Below are 22,148 nucleotides of genomic sequence, written 5' to 3' on the forward strand. Positions count from 1 at the left end.
CCTCCTTCTCCGCCTACGCCGGCGCGCCCGAGCAGCCACCAGCCTCCTCCTTCTCCGCCTCGCCAGCAAGGGCGGAAGAGACCCGCCGCCGCCCCGTCTGCTCTGGCGCGTCGTAGTCCTTCTCCTCCGCCTTGTAAGCAAGCATGAAAGAAGATAGCTGCAGCCGCTCCGTCTGCTCCGGCTTCTAGCAGTACAGCCAGAGGCAGGAGGCAATACAGATACGGTCCACCTCTCAAGCCTCTAGAGAAGTTATCGTAAGAGAGGACCGTGGAAGAAAACAAGAAGATCGTGGAAAAAGAAGTGAAGGACTTCTTTGAAGGGGTGAAAGCAAAGAGACATCCACCTCCGGAGGAGAAGGTAGATCCGATGAAAGCAAAGCGCACTATCGATGCCCTGAGGAAACCACCAAAGTCTCCGCCGAAAACCAACTATGAGCATGTTACTGAAAAGGTATATATCAAAGCGGAGCGGTCGGGAAGTACTAGAAGTGATCAAAGGTTAAAAGAACGATGAGCAGCTGGGAAAAAAATTGCCCAGCTCGGCGAACAAGCGAACCAATCGTGCCCCCCCCGCTCAATGTGTCTAGCGACATCGTCGCTAATGATCCGGGGATGGTGCCCGGTTATAACAATCTTGGATATTACCTGCCCGATGATGTACATTATGATTTCTTGGAGGTGGATGAACACAGATACGAGTACGGGAAGCCTCTCGTCAAAGATGAAAAATCTCTAACAACGATGATGCGAAGATTCCATAATTGGTACATGAAAACCTGCAGAGAGTCTGGAGGGACGAATACTTTGTATCTGAGAGTTAAAGAGGAGCACGACCTCGTTGGAATTGATCTGTTGTATGTTCCATTTGAGGAGTTCTTCCAGTTCTTCAATCCAAAGGCCCTCGATAAATTAACGGTCACTTGCTACTGTCTGTAAGTACTACTTCTGTCATTAAGTCTCTATATATAACTCAGCTCTTTCATTGCATGTATTTATAATTATCCTCACTATATTATGTAGATTGAAGATCGTCGAGTGCAGAAAAACAGAAATGTATGATATTGGGTTCATTAACACAAATCTCATAGATGAATTTCAGGTTAAAAAGAGTGCCAAAGATGCCGAGGCCAACTTGCTCAAATCATTGATAATAAATCAAAACAAAGATTTAATACTCTTTCCTTACAACTTCGAGTGAGTGTTACTGTCGTGTGCATATTCGGTTTCCCTTATTACTCGAGCGAGGTTATAATAATGTAATTGATGAGTTATGCATGCGTGTGCAGCTTCCACTATATTCTCCTGGAGATTAAGCTTGAGCAGGGACTAGTAACCGTCTTAGACTCGAGATGAAAAGATCCCGAGACCTATGCGGACATGACTAAAATTCTCAACAAGTAAGTTCAATCGATCATTATCGCACCATATCGGCAACTTTTTGTTCATTTCCTGATATCTCAAGTAATAATTATTTTCTTTGTCTTGCAGGGTTTGGAAAAAGTTCACCGCAGAAGCTCCGGGACTGCCGAAGGAGCTGCGATATACATACCGAAAGTAAGTACTACTAGCTAGCTAGTTGCGCGCATCTCGCGTTGATTCTAACTACTTTCATCAATGCCATTTATAATGCTTCATTATCAGTTTGATTGACCTCTATTTCTCATAAAGTGCTTGTGGCAGGAACAAGGGAATGATTACTGTGGATACTACGTGTGCGAGTTCATCTACAACACGACTTGCAAAGATAAGCGGGGCTACTCTAAAAGACAATATGAAGTGCGTAAGCAATAACATTCACAATTTCATTTTATTACACCATCATTTCTGTTGAGTTTCATTCATATATATGTATTAACCCCCTTCTTCAAATTAGACGTGGCAGATGCAGAATGAACTCCTACCACAAGATCGCATGAAAGCAATTCAAGAGGAATTGGCGGGATTCTTTTTTGACCACGTCATCAATAAAGCCGGAGAATACCACGTGGAACTTGAGTTCAAATGCTAGGGGATTGTAAGAGATATTATATATTGTATATGTATGTAGCCAGTAGCGTCGGATAGATAATACGGAAACTTGTTGTTCGACCAATCTCTCGGGGAAGGAGAGGTCGATCACTTCTCTCGGTATGCATGACGAACTTCTGTACTTAATGGTTTCCTTCATTTTCTTACTAGCTAGCGTGTCGAGGGCCTCTCTATACGTATAGTACGTAGCGTCGACCAAGCACGGAGATAAGAGAGAACACTTCTCTCTATTAATTATTTAGCTACCTAACACAATATATGAAACACCTTAATTAACCATACAAAACCCTCAAATCCACCCCCCTTTCAGAAAAAAACAAAACCCTAGCCCCTGAACAGCTGACGCGTGGATGCCAATTGGTCCCGGTTGGTGCCACCAACCGGGACTGAAGGGTCTCCTGCCTGGGCTCGCAGCACCGGCCACGTGGAGGCCCATCTGTCCCGGTTAGTATAAGAACCAGGACTAAAGCCCTAGGGCATTAGTAACGACCCTTTAGTCCCGGTTCCCCAACCGGGACAGATGGGCCTTATGAATCGGGACAAATGGACCTTTTTCTACTAGTGATCCTTTGAATCTGGACCGTGTGGCTCTGGGGTTGGGGCGTTCGTTGGGATCTCACTTGCAGCGAACGTTCGCCAGGTATCATTACCGGAAAAAAAATGTTTGCATGCACTCAGAATAGTTGTGTCGCACGGATTGCAACACTTATAATCTATTGAGTAGAGCCGGATTTTACATACATGGACGGAGATCCAAGCAAAGACAGAACTAAACATCACCAAAACACACTAGAAAAGGGCAGAAAAGAAAGAGTTTGCGGCTTTCCGCGCGCGAAGCACACCTTCGTATGTACAAAAACCAAAGGTGGTGCCACACATACACCAACAAGATCAGTAAACCCTTTCACGGCCGACCACGCCATTAATTAGGTCGACCAGACCTCAGAAGCCGACGGTGGCCATCGGCCCGAACGACGCGGCGCGGGAGCATTCGACGCCGGGGGGCGCGTTGAGCGCGCCCAGGAGCGCCCTGCCCTCGACTAGCTCGCGGAGGGCCCTAGCGTAGCTCGCGCGCAGCCGCCGCAGCGTCCTCCGGTACAGCGCCGCCAGCCACCGCACCCGCACCCGCCGCAGCGCCCCGAAGAGCCTCCGCCGGCTCTCAGCCGATCCGCCGCGGCCGCCTCCCTCGCCGCCCAGCCTCGCCACCGCCATCCTCTTCCTCCGCCCGCCGCCACCGCTCGCCGCTGCCGACGCCGCGTCCGCCCTCGGGCGCCGCGGCATGCGGAACTGCATGGCCCTCCTCCGCCGCCGCAGCCGCCGCAGAGCCTGCTCATTTTTTTGTTAAAATTAAAAATGTGCGCAAGCTGCTGATTGAGCCCAGTCCATGGGCTGCTGGAGCCTGTCGAGCTATTGAAATTGCCCAGATCGAGAAGGTACTGGTGGAGTTCATTGTGTTCGCTTCAAATTATGAGTTAAATGGAGTTGACAAAATTCATTACAAAAGATGTTGTTCTAGGAAGGACAGCCAGGGTGGAATCGGCCATGCAAATAATGGTAGCAGAAAAACTCCCCTCATAGAATAACTAAACTTTTCTCGAAAAAATAACAGAGCTAAGACTTATGAAAAGTCAAATAACTCCAAATGCAATTTAAATCAAGATAATAGTATGTTGACAAGTATTTTGTTGTGCTCAAATCGCCGTACTTTTCTTCATCTCCTATTGTAATGACACAACGGCATTCAGTTACACACCATGCAATTAGTCAAAAGAAACCACTAAAAAATTATCAAAGTTCGTGAACCTAAATGAACTAGACTGACAAGTAAAGCAATTCTAGAATTCTAGTGTGGTTTCTCCTCAGGTAATAAGACATATCTTCTCTGGGAGAATAAAACTCAAAATGTACATGTTTGTTTTCACATTAAATATTTACATATATAATTTAAAAGAACAAATGTTTCGTTTCGACAATAATAATAAACAAAATCATAGAAAATAAAAAACTCATCACAATTTCGTCATAACTTTTGGTTTTTACTCCTTTGCCCTGAAAAAACAACAACTTTTTCTACACTCCTTTTTTTAGGGGAATTTGTTTTACAGTCTAATTCGTCCAAGACAAACTAGGGCTTAGTTTGGGCTTCTTTTTTTTTTGAAACTCCATCTCCCACGAATTTAGGCCTAAAAGTACACCCAATCCCAGCCCAGAACACCCATCGAAAGGCCCAATGAAGCCGAACCTTCGCTACGAAGGCACTCGGTCCCAACCCAACCCAACCCAACAGCCAACAACTTTCACCAGCCGTTCTCCGCTGCGCCACTTCTGTCCTCCCCCTTCCCTCAAAAATAAATAAATAAATAAATAATTCTGTCCTCCCCCACCTCCCACCACCGCAGAGATCACCGGCGACGGCGACGCGATGGCGGCGTCGGCCCTGGCGGCGTCGGCGGCGGCGAGCCAGTCCATGAAGAACCGCGAGATCCTCGACGCCGTGGGCACCACCGCGGCGGCGCTCTCGCTCGCCGGCTCCTCCTTCATCGTGCTCTGCTACCTCCTCTTCCGCGAGCTCCGCAAGTTCTCGTTCAAGCTCGTCTACTTCCTCGCCGTCGCGGTGAGAGCATCGGATCTGGGAGCTTTGCTTGATGTTTTATCGGTTTGGATGCTGATTGCGTGATCTGGCGTGCGCGTGGCTTGGAATTTGGGGCTTGTGGCGCGATCTGCGAGCAGTGTTTTGATAGTTTGGTCTGTAATTGAGCAATTTTGGTGTCTCTTGTCGTTAGTTTGCACAAATGGTCGTGCATACGAGCTCTAGTAGATGTGGAGAATTCGGTGCTGGAAGTAGTAAGGACCGGGATTTCAGAAATGTGCGTCCAATTTTGACCCGTGATGCTTATTTCTGCCAGTTGGGGCCATTATAGATTCGTTTTTCCGATAGTTTCGTAGCTGCAATAGCTTTAGCACGAAGCTAAGCATGTCTTACACTATGGTTAGCTTCAATTATTGATCAACTTAACACTTGTTTCATAAGATAATCGGAAGATGATTGAGATCATGTGACCTGTTGCCATTTCCACATGGGCCGCTCCAGTTTAATGAAGCTAAGCGGTAGGATGTCTTCCACATATATACTTGAATGCGGAAAAACTGGCTTCCAATAGGCATTTCTTAAATTGTTCATCTGCAAGAGATGACATTGCCCCCTAGCTCTATTTTGTTGTTGTTGGAATTGCAACCAGTGGGATGGTGAGCATCCACCTACTTTTGTTTCGGTGATAATAGAATGCGGAATTCTTTCTTAGAAAAATGAAATACATGTCTAGTCAAGGTGCTCTGCTGATACCTGTGAAAGCATTATGTGAAGCGAGCTTTCTTCATTGCTTTAACTACTGTATGGTTCAGTTTTTCTGACAATGTTCACTTCAATTGCAGGATATGCTTTGCAGCTTATTCACTATAATGGGGTATGTTGCTGTCTGTATAATTTTAATATACTCTCTGCTGAACGTAGTTGCTTCCTATCTTTCTGATTATATCCACCTTTGCTAATAACACTGACAAAAAGCCACATCAACATTTTATCATGGGTAGTATATATTTGATATTTCCCTACAATTATCAATAGGAGGAATGTAAACGGAATGTATAGCACTTTTTTCTGCTAGAACAAAACAGACTGTTATTTGTTCTCTTCCGTATTTTACAATGATATTTGCCATGCAGCTTGATTGCTGGGTTTTGTGGCAGATTAATTTAGTGAGTTTGTTATCTGATGTTGTAGGGGGCCAGCAAATGCATTCTATTGCTTTGCGCATGACTACAGTGCACATTTCTTCTGTGTGGCTTCTTTTTTATGGACAACCACTATAGCATTCACTCTTCATCGCACAGTTGTCAAGCACAAAACCGATGTTGAGGAGTTTGGATTCATTTTCCACTTGTATGTATGGGGTATGTATGTTGTTCACCACTTTGGCACTTCTCTGATTTCTTCATGTTTCCAAATTACTTGCAGTGACCTGTCCAACCAGTTAAAAAGCATGCTTTGAATAGGTTACATTTTTGAAAACTTCACAAATTCATAGCTGTGTCATCTATGTGTAGCTGATTTGCCAATGAATATGGAATTTTTTAGATAACATAGCTGTCAGCTGTGTTGGATGCATCATGCTTTGTCTGTCTTAATATTCAGGTTGCTATATCTCATGGCAGCATTTATATATGGCATACGTATGTAACCCATTTTTTGTGTTGCTATTTTCAACCCTGCCTATGCCAGTGCCAATTTCTGTTGTTTGTCCAATCAGATGCTCATGCCTATGTATCTCGAAAATGAGTACGCGTGATTTCATTTGCTGGCCTCATATAGTTGGAACTGGTAACTAGCCATGTTAGTAACTTGTGCTGCAGATTTTGTCTATGTATCATCTGAGTTTACCGCCCTAGGTACCCTTTATTATATTTCCGGACTAGTTCATATTATGTGTATATGGGTTGCTTTAAACATAGAGCCTCCTTTTTTTGATTCCTCAGGAACTTCACTAGTTACAACTGTATTACGTTCAATAGGAAGTGATTATGGAAGGCCAGGGACCTGGTGTTGGATCCAGCAGGGAAGCACGGGAAAGGTACATCTTTCTCTTTTATTAAGAGCTTGTTAATTTGGTTATACACACTCCTGTTGCTTAAACTAAGATACATTTGATCCTAATTTTCTTATATTATCAGTGATTCCAAGAACAGCTCAAATAGTTATCTTCCTGAATTCTACTGTTTCCATGTAGCATTTGTACATCATCCATAGCTGTTATCAAACGGTTCAAACTGCCATTCACTATTTATATGGATTTGTGACTTAGCTTGCTTGGACTACCTTCAGATTTTCAGACATTGCAATATATTGACAATCCATTTGTATGGTCATCACTTAGTCCCTGAGATGTAGACATGTTTTCACTGTATCATCTTCTTAGCAATTCCTTCACTAGAATGCCCTTTACTTGCAGATTTTACACTTGATTACCTTTTACCTTCCACTTTGGGGTGCCATTCTCTACAATGGGTTTACGTACTATCAAGTAAACCGCATGTTGAACAATGCGACACGGGTATGCGTACAACACACGTTCTGTTAACTGTTTTCTCTTGTATATTGACTATTGAGGGTAGGCTGACTGAGGCTTGTATTGTAGCACTTGATATGTTATGCTCTTTCTGGCTGTATCTTCTGAAAAGTCTATGTTAATTTGTAGATGGCTGTTGGCATGAGTGATCGATCAAGTCAATCTGACGTGAGGGCAGACAAGAAGGTATATGCATTGTGTACATCATCAGTTTTTAACCGAAAACAGACTGTTCAACATTGTTAGTCCATAAGCTTCTCTTATGTTTATCTACTACTTCTTTATAAGATTCGATGATAAAAAATTACAACTGCTTTTATTGTGAGGAATATGTCACTATGTAGTCCACTCATCATGATGCTACTTTGGTGTGTCCTTGATCAGCTTCTTACCATTATTTGCTTCCTTCTGTAGGCATTTAACCGGTGGGGTTATTACCCTCTGATTTTAATTGGTTCATGGGCTTTCGCAACAATCAATCGCCTGTATGACTTTGCTAATCCTGGTCACAAGATATTTTGGCTATCCATCCTTGATATTGGGTTTGCTGGACTTATGGTGAGTCTTTGGATGTTTTTGTTTTCCATTCTTAGACTAGATGCTTCTGGATTCATATGATGCAAAGTTTCTAACTGGGCTTCGTACTTCCTGGAGATACTGAACCAATACATGTTATCGTTTTGTCATTCTATTGATAGTTCTACTCCAAAAGATGGGCATGCTTTCATTCCAACATGTTTATTTCTTTATTTCTTGGAACGAGCCCATGCAATTGGCTTGTATTTGCTAGCCTTCATTATAGAACTAAATTAGTTTAATAGATTAGGAGAAAATCCACCATCAAAACAGGCCTTAGGGTATTTATGAGTTATGACTCCCTCTTGTTGCTGTATTTGCTGGAATCATACTGTTCCTCTGTGCCTGCATTATCTACAAAATAATTTCGTTCATAGTTTTATTACATATTTCTCCTATTTTTCATCAATTCTCTAGACTAATGTTCCCTAATATTTTTAGGGCCTTTTTAATTCGATTGCTTATGGTCTCAACTCTTCAGTGCGCAGAGCAATTGCAGAAAGAATTGACATGTAAGTTGTGTTCCATAGACCAACTTTCCGCAACCATATGTTTTTCCCGGTCATGTACCTTGCACTATTCTGGTTGTAGTCGGTAGTGATAAAGGGCCTGTTTCCAAAATTTTCCAGGTATCTACCCGAGAGAATCAAAAGGAGCCTCCCTACTTTGTCAAGATTGAGAAGTCAGCAAGAAAATGAGCTGACCTCTCTTATTGTTGAGAGTAATAACAGTATAACAGAAACAACAATGCGAGTAACACCTAGGAGTTCTCTAGCTGGCTGAGTTTGTTCATATCTTTCGGGCTCTTCGTCAAGAGGGCGGTTTATTAGTGTGTACCATTTACATCACTGTAGGAGCAGATGCTTAGCACTTACACTGACCATTTGGCATATCAGGTTGTCCGCGGTACATAAGAGGTTGTTTTAGGAGATAGCCAACAGTGGGTAGATACTTAGGTAAGTTGGTGTGGTTGCCGTTATTCTTGCCCCACCCTCATGTTGTACTTCTTGAGAACTCGTCTCATCGGTTTGGCGAAACTGACTACGGACTGATTGCTCTTGTATACTAGCACTGTTCCATACAGTTCTTAACCCCTTTGGGGTATGGTTTCCCCTTGTTTTCTGCCCAAAATGTACCCTTCTGATTGGCCATAAAAAGAATATTGGCCCTTGGTTGTACTTTGGATATAGATATTTTAACTTTTTGGCCACTTTACTGCATTTTCCGTCCAACAATTGTGAAGTCATGACAAATATTTTTGATAGCCAAAATTTGAACTTGTGTTGGGTTCTCATAGTACTGCTGCTTCTTTGGAAAAAGCATATAATTTTCCAGTTTCAGCTTGAGTAGAAGTGCCGCACCAAGTTTGCTAAATGCTCAAAAGGGTTTATGCATCAAGAGCAGGCAAAGCCTCTCCACATGAAATTTTGCTAAAGTAATTAATGCTCTACTATCTCCCGCTCCGTTATATATATAGAAAAAAACAGACCACACAGTGGATACTCATCAAAAATACAAAAAGAACAACTCCTCAACAATGAGTAGAGCGTGGCGGCGATCACTAGTACACTTCAATGTTGGCATGTGTCCTTCTATTGCACTTATCTACTCAAAATCCTTCCATTGGAAGACTTCACTCGGAAAATCAGAGGAAGCGTATCAAAAACATGTAACCCTTTCTGCTCATCATATACAACTAAAAGTTCTCAAATCCTTGCCATATATTTTCAGTCGTTGAGACTACATGGCTGTGGCATGACCGTTCCCAGTTTCCTCCATTTTGCATTCTCACAGGTGCTCTTTGCATCACCGCCTCCTCGTTTTAGAGTAAGCCTGACGTTGTGCAAGGCTATCCCATGGCAAGGCACAGCTCTACTGCAACTGAGCTTGATGGCCTCTCTTGAGGCACTTGTCCCCCTAATGTTCTTGAACAACACATTGCTCACCTCCACAGCCGATTTCTACACCAAAAAAACAACACGCTAGATTATATCTATGCGCATAAACAAATGAATAAAACCGACACAGTCGCCATGTTCTTTTACCTGTTCATTACATGGTGTGGCCGAGTCGCAGTAGTTCTGGTCGATGATGATCGGGTTCTGTACATTATCCATCATCATGTTCTGGAACACGATGTTCTTTGCGTAGCCCCACCCGCCCTGCCATGTCTTGATACGAGCCCCATTCGTCGTGCCGCGCAGTCGCGCCCCGTCGATGGTGATGTTTGCAACTTGGGCTTGGGAATTGCGATCGCCTAAGCTCCCGATGCTTATCCCATGCCCCGGTCCACACACAATGTTGTTGACATGTAGGTTCTCGGTTCCATCCTCGATTGACATGCAGTCGTCCCCGGTCTTGATTGCACAGTCCATGACTTTGACATCCTTACTATGGGCGATATGGATGCCGTCGGTGTTGGGGCTAGTGCCGGGTGCTGTGATCGACAGGCGTGACATCCTTACATCGCTGCAATGCTCCACCGATATGTGGATTTGCTGGCTGTTCAGCAGTTCTAAATTATTCACTTCCAGATTTGTGCAAGAATAGAACGTCAAAGCCTGGAAAGTGAAAAGAAATTAAGATAGCCAATATGTAATCAAGAAAACAAGGCTACTCGATTGGAAAATCTGAAGTAAGATGATGATTAGAAGGTGCACTCACCGTTGGAGCTTGTCTGCAAGGCTGTCAATGAAAAGAACAATTCATATTAGAAAGCTTTCAGGAAAAGGAAATGAAAGCTGTAATAGTTAAACTTCAAAGTTGACAGTGAAACTTTGCAATTTTCTAGTGGCTTTCATGAATGCGCAACTTAGAAGTTCAATATACTTACGAGTTTTGAGTTTACTTTGCAGGAGTTCTGCCACCAAATCTTTCCATTTCCATCAATGGTCCCACCACCGGTGACGGTAAGGCCTCTCACAGATCTGAACAAAATCCAGTGCCTAATGGTATCCTCTATCCAATATAATCTCTTTGGAGGGGCTACCAAAGTGCCTTCAATCTGGAATTTGGTACTCCAACTTGTCATCTTTGTTTGCAAAATTTTATGAAAGAAAATGATGCATGCATGTTCTTGTTATTCATCTGTCTCACCATTAACGTGATACTGGATTTGCATGGGCCGGAGAAGGTTAAATGCTTGGTTAGGTATTTCTTGCCCCCGGGGATGAGCATGATGCTAGGATTCAAAGAGGAGCAAGCTGCAGCCCACGCCTTCGACAATGCCTACAAGAGGTGGATGCGCAAGAAACCGATGGTAAGCCTTCCGTATCGATTTCCATTTCTAGTGAAATGAATTATGCTATGTATTTTGAGGTGGTTTTGCACTATACATACATACCTTTGTGTCGCCATGGCGCCCATCGCCGTAAGCCCCATATGTGAGCACACTGAAAACATGATCCGACTGTAGGGACCGGCCTCTATGGTCAGCCCCATTCGTCGAAGGGGCCATTTTCATGCCTCCCTTGGCAAGAGCACAACACAAGAACAATGACAGTAGAGAGAAAAGGGGCACAATGGAGGCCATTTGTGCAAGAAGAATGCCTTCTTAGTATGTGCTGTTGGTGCAGAAGCTGATGGAATCAAGTATTCCATCGTGAGGATTATTTATAGGCGCCAAGTTGGGTGGGGGATCTTTGGATCTTCTTAGCTCAGGTTGCTTCTGGTTGATTAGGTAAGTTGGCACAGATGTTTGGACCGAAGCAAACCGAAGATTCTCTCGGCATGGGAGTCAAGATAAATGTGCTTCAAACATTATGCCTGCCATTGCATCCAACTAACCCAGTTTGGGTTTTGAGGTTATTTCAACACTATATCCTGACAGCAAAAATTATGGACACCTGGAGCACCCAGCCGCCCACCTGTGGAGACAGATCATCTGAAAATTGCATGCATTTCTTCGGTGCTGCACTCCTCAGACCCACTAACCTTGCATGGATGCTTGAACCCTTACAGATGTATGACCCGCTGGCTGGTGGAAGTTATGAATCACCGTGCACCTTATCAGTGCCAATGACAAATCATCAGGGAAAGAAGGCATGTGAGATTGCATTTGAACAGAGCTTTCAGTTATAGGATCTTAGCCGAGAAAGGAAAGGCGTGGGGCTCGATTCAAGGTTGCCGATTTGATGGAGATTTCTTGCGCTAACAGTTTTAGCGAGGTCGTTATCTTCTTGCCGGTATGAAGGTCGTGGAGTAAGAACATCTACAGCCAAACTCCTCCACTTTCTTCCTAAACGTCCGGACCCTAAAATGTCACCAAACCGAACCCCCCAAATTCGGTCGATATATTCGGATTGTCCGACACCCTTCATATACAACCCATATGTGTGACGGATATGAGACGGCCCGGACACGTCCATCACGTTGGATAGGCCCATCCCGACCACTACCGCAGAACTAATTATCAGTGGCGGGTGTAAAAGGCCTATAGGTGGTGACAGGGCGCCCGTCACTGATATGCCGTTAGTTGCACTACTACATTCTATCAATATTCTCATCGGGCATGCTAGCCGTGTACTTTAGACGAAATCACGTCGAGCAAGATGGATTAGCAAACGGGTAACCATCATATTTTTTCTAGGACAAGCTAGTGTGTTTGGGGTTGAGGCAGAAAAAGAGACGTATTAACTTGCCGGTGCAAGTTTCCCAGCGTGAGTCCATAAGCAACCCGAACGGCTGGACGGTCCGCCTACAAAAGCCATGTGCATTGAGCACGTGGGCCATTGAAGTGTAGCAAAAGGTCACATCAAAGGGAATATGCTTCTAAATACAACTAGAGGTAATAGCACCCTCGATCCATGAACTTGCACAAAATGTGATGATTTAGTCCAAAAGTTGCAAAATGTCACTGAGGACTTCCAAAACTTGACACCCTATGTGATAATTTGGTCCAGAGCGAATCACAGCGCGACAAGTGGCAGTCCAGAGCTTGGACCGGTCAGCACTAGCATTTTTGCAATAAACCCCCTGCCGTTTCATCGATTTAACCCGCGCTACACCCCACCTGAATTTAATAGAACTCCCGTTCCACAGATCCGTTCGATCCCGGCTGTCTTGTCGGGGGAGACCGCGGTGGCGATTTGCTGATGACGCTAGCCATCACGGCGTCATCGCCGGAATTCGTCGGCGGCATTGAGCCACCTCCTTCCGCTCATCTCATCCGGCCGCTCGGCGTCATCCCGCCGGACTATGGTGAGCCTCCGCCTCGACTCTGTTCCGCCTCTGCCTTGTTCCGCCTCGCCTGTGCAATGTCGTTGCCGTCAGCACCAGCGCCGCCGCGTCGGTGTGTCTCACGGTGGTGTGAGGGGTGAATGGGTTTGTTTTACGGCAGTAAAGCTAGGGTTTTGGCCGATTAGTAGTTACGGCAGTAAAGCTAGGTTTTTGGGCGGCAAAGTCGTGGGTTTGGCGTCTCCATAGTTGGTTTTTCCATTCATAAGTTAGTTTGTTAGACTAGAGTAGTGGTTTGGTCCTCCATTAATGGTTTGGTCTCTTCAATGACAACATATGGTAGTAATCTGACTTTAGTGGCAGTGGCTTCTGTTCAATGCCACCAAATTTAGTTGTTCAATGCTCCTGCTTACTTGTGAAATGGTCATGGTCATGCTCAGGTGTTAGTGATGCCAGCAATTGCTTCTGTTCAATGGCACCAACTTCAGTTAGCTCAAGTTTCTGATTTTCTGACATTTGACCGAATTTTATCAGTTAACTGTAGTTATCTGAATCTTTTCAGTGCACTGTAGTTATCAGAATGTTTTCAATACGCTGTAGTTAACTAGAATTTTCAGTTAACTGCAGTGAACTGAATTTTACAGTTAATACACATCATTGTTTTCAATAATGTTGATGTAGTGCTTACAATTTACACATATTTGATGCAGTGTGTGATTCAACAAATGGACAAAGGGTGGACACTCCTTTCTTTACACTTGAACTTGAGCATGGTGGAATTTTCTGTGGACCAATCAGTAATTTGGAGTACTGGAACCTCTTCAACACGCCAGGCGCAGGGTCTAGTAACCCGCCGGGGGTCATAGTGCCCGGGTCTGGGACCCCTGTTCAGCCACAAGTGATGGGGCCTCCCCGGGTGCACCATGCCCCGCCGCAGAATGTGCCAATACCACCGGGTCATTATGCTAACCCACTGGAGAACATGGTCGCCGCAGCAGCACGGCTGGCAGCTCTCCCAATTGACGGCGACTCTCCAACGGCTATTGAAACCCGCCGGGTCAGAGAACTCCTTCAGACAGCACTGGCGCAGCAAGAGGCGTACTCTTACAGCCGGGACAGGATCCACTCAACCCCTCGTCCAGGCCAGAGCCCGAGTTATAGCAGACACATGGTCTCAGCGACCGGCTCAAGTAATGTCCGACGCCATGACCCGCCCCCTGGTCATGGCCCGGCTCATAACAGAGGCAAAAAGGCAGTCTCTCCGGCGTTGAATAGAGATTCCACCAAGTTCCAGGCTTGGTCCGTTGGCGCACTCATTCTGGCGGTTCAAATAGAGTAGCTCTCTAAAGAGCAGAAGGCTGGGCTCTTCTCCAAGGTAGACTTCGCAGAATACTTGGAAGTTGCATATGTTTGACACGGAATTGGGTCCTATGTCTTGTGGCCGCAGATCAAAGAAATTCAGCACATCTCTAAAGAACTTTGAGCCGGGCGGTGCGAAGCCCCGGCTCATGTGATCCGCAAATATTACCACCTCCCCGTCCCTTGGTTGTGGTCTCTCCTCTGACGGGTCAGGGGCGCAGTAAGACATGACATCCTTCTTGGGCAGGTAACCCGTTTTCACAAAGTCTGCTAAGGTTTCGTCAGTGACGTTGGACCTCATCCAGTTGCACGTGATGGGTGCTTTGGGAGCTTTGGGAGGCATGGTGAAAGTCGGAAGCCTATGATAAAAGGAAACGTCCGGTTTAATTATAAGCCGGAGGAAATTTACAGTTCAATGTTCAAAGTGGCGGCTTATGAAGGGGCCTAATGACATATAGCTAAATGCATCGGGTTATATAAGCCGCTGGTGGTATTGAGAGTAATTCAATTGTCTACAGCTTTATCATAAAAGAGCCGGAAAATTTTACGGCGCGTGGCTTCTTTGAGCCGGACATGTAAGCCGCCATGACTCAACAGATGCAGTTTTTACTAAGTGTGGTGAAAACAGGTTTCACACATCGCAGTAACTAATTTGGATCAAAATGGTCGACTTAAGAGGAAAATTTCTAGACCTAAAACAGACGCAGAAGAAGTTCGCGGGTTCGAACAGAGCTTCTATGCAGTAAAAGGGGATCTATGTACATTGGGAATGGAAGTGAAACAACTACCGCAACAGTCTATACAGTCTAAAGATCAAGAAGGGTGGTAAAAATGAAATCTACCAAGGGCTCGCGATGAACGGTGAAGAACACGGGAAGAACGGCCAAGAACCTAATGTGGATCTACTCTACGGAGTAACAGGGACTTACGGGTGCTGGAGAGATGCGGAGATCGCCGCCGTTATCTGGTCACGACAGGTTGATGCAGCGGCCGGAGTTGGTGAAGACAGGAAGACCCGCGGCGGCGGCGGTGGAGCTCGAGCGCAGCACAGTGGCGAGAGGAAGAAGATGGAGGTGGCGAAGTGACCGGAGGCTCATTGGGCCGGGCTACTTATAAGGGCAAGCTCATAAGTGGGCGCGAGAAACGAGGAGGCCGGCGCGGTTATCTCACCGTAACAAACGCCTCGATTTTCGGGACGGCAGTTAAAGATAAGATCCGTTGCGGATATGGTGGAGTAAAAAATGGACTTAATGGAAGATGACGTCACGACGGGTTACCCGGAATCCAGAAGATGACGTCACGGCGGGTATGGCCTTCACACAATTGTAAGCCGGAGATTTTCTGTTGAAAGGATTGAAGATTGACATGAGCCGGCTCAAATCAATCTGGGGCCTAATGTTGAGGATATAAACCTTAGAGTCACCCGCCAGGAGGGGCCGGGTTACTCATAATGGTCATCGCCTGAAGCCCGGCGCCAAGCTTGAAGACGGCGGGCCAAAGATGGGCTTAAGACCCGGATATGGCTTAAGGCCCGTAGTTACAACAACCATTATGATAGAACTTATAGTGTAAGGCAAGAATAGTTGAGAGTCCGAGCCGGACATTCTTATGAGCCGGCCGGGACTCTGAGAGCTGCTGGGCGTCAACGTCTCTATATAAAGGGATGACCCGGCGGCGGTTTAGAGGGGAGAGATCTCGTCGAGAGCCAGGAAAAGCAATTAAGCTCCCTGGTCATCGAAACCCTAATCAATACCACCTCAACTGGACGTAGGCTTTTACCTTCACCGCAAGGGGCCGAACCAGTATAACCCTCGTGTTCCTTGTCCCGCTTAACCCCTTTAAGCTTCCTAGTTGCGATGGCTCCACGATTAAGTCCTAGCTCGAGGACATCTGCCGTGACAATTCCATGACAGGAACCCTTCAGTGGAGGTTCTTGATTATGTTGATGCTACCACATTCTCATATGCTGTCATTGAAGAGCACCTGACTTGGTTGGGATATCCAGTGGGTGAGCACATAATTTACTGGTGCTTGCCTGACAAATCAATTGCAAATGGTTTGGTCCGAATTAAATCTGATGATGATGTGCAACATATCATCAGAGCTAATGTTGAGCATAAAATGTTGGCTAGTATGGCTGACCATGCAGATTTCATCAGCAATTTCAGGGCTGAATCCATATGCACATTGCCATCAATTCAGTGCTCTGTTGCAATGCACATTGCAAGTGAGGCATCTTTCCACAACAGTGTCACTTCTGTCAATGAAGAAGATCCAATTTCAGAGATTGCTGCAACTGGAACAGAACCTCAAAGTTTGCTGATAGAAGGTGTATAGCACAATTTGCTTACTGAAGATGGAGCAGCGGTTATTGAAGATATAGTTGTTTCTGAATCAGATTTCAGTGATAGTGATTATGACATAGATGAGGGGGATGCTGATCTTTATGAAGACAACATTGACTTTGATGTTGATGAACAAGCTGAGGAAGAAGAGGATGATGTGGAGCCAGATGACTATTTGCTTGATGATGGAGATCTTAATCTGCCCATAGAGGAAGCAGAGCAGTTGAGGTACAAGCTTACAACCTTCAATTCAAAGGTGGACATGGTTTCCCTCGTCTTTAAAGTTGGGATGGTCTTTGCTGATGTGAAGGAGCTAAGACTTGCTATTACGGCATATTTTGTTAAGAACAGAGTTCAGATCAAGAAGTTCAAGAATGACAAAACTAGAATAGAGGCTGTTTGTGAAAGAGGTTGCCCATGGTGGCTAAAAGCTGGCAATGACAACAGGATAGGGGGATTTGTAATATTGGCTTACTATGTAGAGCACTGTTGTCAGAAGAAATGGAAGATAAGGTAGATGACAGCTAAATTTCCATGCCAGTATTTCATAGATGAGTTCAGGGATGACCAGAAGATGTCACTTGTTACATTTGCAAGAAAGATCACCAAGGAATTAAATGTGACCCCTAACAGATGGAAGCTAGCTAGGGCTAGAACTGCAGCCCTGAAAGAGATACATGGTGATGAAGAACATCAGTTCAGTAGGCTATGGGATTATGGTCATGAATTAAGGAGTACAAACCCTGTGTCTACATTTCTTCTATCAACTGAGCTGGTGAAAGACACAAAATTTCCAATGGGCAGGAAGTGTCTGAAGACACTGTATTGGTCTTATGATGCATGTAAAAGAGGGTGGTTAAAGGGGTGCAGGCCTATCATTTTCATTGATGGATGTCACATGAAAACAAGGTTTAAAGGAGTGTTGCTTAGTGATGTTGGGATTGATCCAAATGACTGCATTTTCCCCATTGCAATGGGTTGGGTTGAAGTAGAATGTACAGGATCCTGGGAATGGTTTCTGACAACTTTGAGGCATGATCTAAACATCACTAACACTGCTCCTTTCACAATTATGAGTGACAAGCAAAAAAGATTGATAAATGCTGTGCAGAAAGTGTGGCCAGATGCAGAGCATAGATTTTGTGTGAGGCATATCTATCAGAATTTCGATGAGAAGCACAAAGGAGAGTTGCTGAAGCAAGACCTGTAGGCCATTGCAAGATCACCAAACAAGGTGAAGTGGAGGCAGAGCTGTCAGAAAATGGATGCAGATAGTTCAGCTGCATTTCATTGGACTGAAAGACGTGATCCAAAGACTTGGTGTAAAGCATTTTTTAGTGAATTTCCCAAATGTGACATTTTACTGAACAATAATTCTGAAGTGTTTAACAAGTAATCAACTTCATTTTTTGTGCAGATCATAGTAAGGTGAAATTTTCCAATCATTGTCCATATGAAACTAATGAGAGTTTGCCATTCTTTGTGCAGCTATATCCTTGAAGGCAGAGAGAGATGGCAGTGTTGTCAATGCTTGAATATATATTTTACAAAATCATGGAAAGGCTTGTGAGCAAACAGAGAGAGGCAATAGAAAAGTGGGCAGGGTAGAGAATATGCCCAAAGATCAAGAAGAAGTTAGACAAGAACACTGAGTTTGCTGCAAATTGCCATGTTTCAGAAGCTGGCCAACAAAAATTCAGAGTTCAATCTCGAAATTCTAGCTACATAGTGGACTTGTGTTTGCATACTTGTGATTGCAGGAGATGGCAGTTATCTGGTGTGCCTTGTGGCCATTGCATAGCCTGTTGTAGGGAAGAAAGAATTGACCCAGAGTTAATGGTTCACTAGTACAGCGAGGTGTTATACAAACGGCTTTTAAACCCTTTCCGCGACGGCATTTGGAACCGTCGCCTAGTGAGTGACGGCGATAGGGGGTCCTTCCCACACGACTCAGAAACCGTCGGGGATATGCCCTCCTGGCACACACTCTCGGCAAAATGAGGCTGTGTGCGACCGGCGAGCGCTCAAATACGGAAATACGTACAGTAGAGCTAAAAAATACAATTATATAGGCGAAATTATTTCTGGTCGCAAGTACATCCCATACAGTCAGTCCCCGCTAAACGTTACCGTTCGTATGTACATCCCACACAGTCGCGCCAAGGAAAACGTTTCCGTTCACATGTACATCACACACAATTTTCCCTGTTAAATCGATTGTGATAGCGTTGCCATTGCACACGATATTAACAATTTTATCGTTTGCGTTATTGAATGCATCACACACGGTGCGTAGAAGAAACTGTGTGGCAAAGGCTGTCTATCACACACAATTTTTATGTGGTAAACGTTTGCGCCAGGTGGCCTAACGCAAAAAGTTTTCAAGAGGATGTCGTGTGTGATTGTTCATTAATCTAACACGGTTTATTCCTAGAAACTGTGTGCATTATTAAATACATCACACACGGTGTTTTCTCAATAACCGTTTGCAATAGAAAAACCCAATTAGCATGCTAATTATCCGATTATTAATAATCCATTTATTAATCTAATTGACATTTCATATTAAGCACACAATATATTTCATTTTCATAATTAAAATACATCAGAGTACAACATCATATAGCTTTAGCACTCAGCTACCCAATTACACAACTACATCAGCACCAAGTTTCACATGCAACATCTATAACCTTTCGAAATTAGCATCATAGACGGTACATAGACACATGTATCTCATGTGGAAAACTGCTGAAGCAGAAGGTGAATATTGAGCCTTCATTGATGTCGAAGGTCATTGTAACTTTAGGCCAGTGCCTGTGGATGATTGACCGTCCATCCTTCGTCCTCTTCAGGAACACTTCAATATTGAACCGTGGGTGTTGTATGAATACCTTCATCGCCTCCTGACCATACAGGTGGTTTGAGAGGTAAATGTGACGCCCGGATAATTAAGCTACAGTAACCCTCTACTAATGACGCCATGTCACCACGTTTACTGTTGCTAATCTCACGATGATTCCAATCCCGTTCGGATTCAAAATTAAAATTCAAGTTAAACAATAAAAGTTTTCAAATATTAAAACCAAAATGTTCTGGATGTGACAAATAATTCATTAGTAATATTGGTGGAGAAACAACATTTTTGTAAAATGTTTGACTGCCCTAGACTAATTAAAAATAGTGGCTAAAATAATAATTTAATTGCTTTCGAAATTAGGAAAATGTTAAACTGATATATTTTGGCTACAACTAGGTTTGGCAGTGGCCTATATTGATGATACTAATTTAGGTGCTAACTTGGTATTTCATAAAACTAAAATAAAAGAAACTATAAATGAAAACAGAAAAGAATAAATAAAAGAAAAGGAAAAACAAAACAAACAAAAAGAGAACAACCCCCCCTCCCCCTGGGCCAACCGGCCCAGCAGGCCAACCCAACTGGCCCATGCCAGCCCACCCCATTCCCACTTAACCCCCCACGCCCCCGAAAACCCTAGCCTGCACACGCGTTCTCCCACCGCTGGGCGCAACACCGGCCGGCCGGCTCACCGTGCCCGCTGGTTGCAGCCAGATGCGCCCCGCCCCATGCGCCCCTGGGCGAGCGCCCACGCGCCCGCATCCAACGCCCGGTGCCCGGTAAGGCCCCCGGGCCTATGACGAGGGGCCCGAGCACAGAACGTTAAAAAAATAAGATAAAAATAAAAATAATAACAACATTAATTAATTAGTAATTTATTTAATTAACTTACCTAATTAACTAACTAATTAGTTATTTAACTTGATTAAACTAATAGATTACCGTAACAGTCAATGACAGGGGGGCCCCACCCCCAGTTGACCAGTCAAAGTCTGACTAGTCAAATGGGACCCCCTGGTCGCACATGTCAGCCAGTGTACATTTTTGTGTACACGGTACTGGGTACATCTAGCGACTTAACATTTAATTTTCGAATTAAAATAATTAAAAAAGGAATTAAAACTTGAAAAAATAATATAAAATAAACCGTAACTCGGATGAAAATACTTTGTACATGAAAGTTGCTCAAAACGACGAGACGAATCCGGATACGTAGCCCGTTCGTCCGCCACACAAACCTAGCCTAGCTAACACGAAACTTTCCCCCTCCGGTTCATCAGCGCAAAAACGCGAAACACCGGGGATAATTTCCAAAATGTTTTCCCCCTTCGCCGGTATCACCTACTGCCGCGTTAGGGCACATCTAGCACCGCTCATTGTCATGTCATGCATCGTCATGCTTACGTTTACATTATATTTATTGTTTCTTCCCCCTCTTCTCTCCGGTAGACTACGAGACTGACGCCGCTGCTACCCAGTACGACTACGGTGTTGACGACCCCTCCTTCTTGCCAGAGCAACCAGGCAAGCCCCCCTTTGATCACCAGATATCGCCTGTTCCTTCTCTCTACTGCTTGCATTAGAGTAGTGTAGCATGTTACTGCTTTCGATTAATCCTATTCTGCTGCATAGCCTGTCATTGTTGCTACAGTTGTTACCCTTACCTGCAATCCTAAATGCTTAGTATAGGATGCTAGTATTCCATCAGTGGCCCTACATTCTTGTCCATCCGCCATGCTATACTACCGGGTCGTGATCACTCGGGAGGTGATCACGGGTATATACTTACATACATATTATATGATATATGTGGTGACTAAAGTCGGGTCGGCTCGTAGAGTACCCGCAAGTGATGTTGATGTGGGGGCTGAAAGGACAGGTAGCTCCATCCCGGTAGTGGTGGGTCTGGGTTCCTGACGGCCCCTGACTGTTATTTTGTGGCGGAGCGACAGGGCAGGTTGAGACCGCCTAGGTGAGAGGTGGGCCAGGCCCTGGTTGGCGTTCGCGGATACTTCAATTAACACGCTTAACGAGATCTTGGTATTTGATCTGAGTCTGGCCACAGGCCTATACGCACTAACTAACTACGCGGGAACAGTTATGGGCACTCGACGTCGTGGTATCAGTCGAACCCTTCTTGATGTCAGCGACTGAGCGGCACGCGCCGGGTTGGACCGCGTAACGCAACTTCCTTTGTAATGGAGGTTGCTAGGTCTGCTCACCGGCCGCGTTCGCAACGTGAAGGTGTGCAATGGGCGATGGGCCCAGACCCCTGCGCGCATAGGATTTAGACCGGCGTGCTGACCTCTCTGTTGTGCCTAGGTGGGGCTGCGACGTGTTGATCTTTCGAGGCCGGGCATGACCCAGGAAAGTGTGTCCCGCCAAAGGGGATCGAGCGTGTTGGGTTATGTGGTGCACCCTGATACGTCTCCAACGTATCTATAATTTTTGATTGTTCCATGCTATTATATTATCTGTTTTGGATGTTTAATGGGCTTTATTATACACTTTTATATTATTTTTGGGACTAACCTATTAACCAAAGGCCCAGTGCAAATTGCTGTTTTTTTTGCCTATTTCAGTGTTTCGCAGAAAAGGAATATCAAACGGAGTCCAAACGGAACGAAACCTTCGGGAGAGTTATTTTTGGAACAAACGTGATCCAGGGGACTTGGAGTGGACG

The 22,148-nt window shown here is 44.8% G+C and overlaps 2 protein-coding genes across 2 annotated transcripts; one reads left to right on the plus strand and one right to left on the minus strand.

Annotated features, from left to right (window-relative positions):
- Window positions 1-4,325: 4,325 nt before the first annotated feature.
- LOC123167135 (G-protein coupled receptor 1) lies at window positions 4,326-8,946 on the plus strand. The gene is made up of 9 exons (XM_044584967.1): window positions 4,326-4,641; window positions 5,460-5,491; window positions 5,809-5,978; window positions 6,561-6,655; window positions 7,034-7,135; window positions 7,280-7,336; window positions 7,565-7,708; window positions 8,168-8,238; window positions 8,356-8,946. Exons 1-9 carry the CDS (start codon window positions 4,450-4,452, stop codon window positions 8,507-8,509), a joined length of 1,017 nt encoding a protein of 338 aa, XP_044440902.1. The 5' UTR covers window positions 4,326-4,449; the 3' UTR covers window positions 8,510-8,946.
- A 507-nt stretch (window positions 8,947-9,453) lies between these two features.
- LOC123164045 (polygalacturonase-like) lies at window positions 9,454-11,258 on the minus strand. The gene is made up of 6 exons (XM_044581462.1): window positions 11,070-11,258; window positions 10,823-10,954; window positions 10,560-10,730; window positions 10,391-10,411; window positions 9,772-10,287; window positions 9,454-9,687 (listed from the first exon to the last, which is right to left on the minus strand). Exons 1-6 carry the CDS (start codon window positions 11,256-11,258, stop codon window positions 9,454-9,456), a joined length of 1,263 nt encoding a protein of 420 aa, XP_044437397.1.
- Window positions 11,259-22,148: the final 10,890 nt, after the last annotated feature.

The sequence above is a fragment of the Triticum aestivum genome, chromosome 7D (genome assembly GCF_018294505.1).
Source record: "Triticum aestivum cultivar Chinese Spring chromosome 7D, IWGSC CS RefSeq v2.1, whole genome shotgun sequence".
Lineage (NCBI taxonomy): Eukaryota > Viridiplantae > Streptophyta > Magnoliopsida > Poales > Poaceae > Triticum > Triticum aestivum.

Excerpts from the sequence above, each read along its gene's own strand:
- LOC123167135 (XM_044584967.1), top strand. The coding sequence starts at position 4,450 with ATGGCGGCGTCGGCCCTGGCGGCGTCGGCGGCGGCGAGCCAGTCCATG. Across the intron at positions 4,642-5,459 it reads TCTACTTCCTCGCCGTCGCG|GATATGCTTTGCAGCTTATT; the intron begins GTGAGAGCATCG and ends CTTCAATTGCAG. Across the intron at positions 7,337-7,564 it reads ACGTGAGGGCAGACAAGAAG|GCATTTAACCGGTGGGGTTA; the intron begins GTATATGCATTG and ends TTCCTTCTGTAG.
- LOC123164045 (XM_044581462.1), bottom strand. The coding sequence starts at position 11,258 with ATGGCCTCCATTGTGCCCCTTTTCTCTCTACTGTCATTGTTCTTGTGT. Across the intron at positions 10,955-11,069 it reads GGCGCCATGGCGACACAAAG|GCATTGTCGAAGGCGTGGGC; the intron begins GTATGTATGTAT and ends CACCTCTTGTAG. Across the intron at positions 10,288-10,390 it reads CTTGCAGACAAGCTCCAACG|GCTTTGACGTTCTATTCTTG; the intron begins GTGAGTGCACCT and ends TTCACTTTCCAG.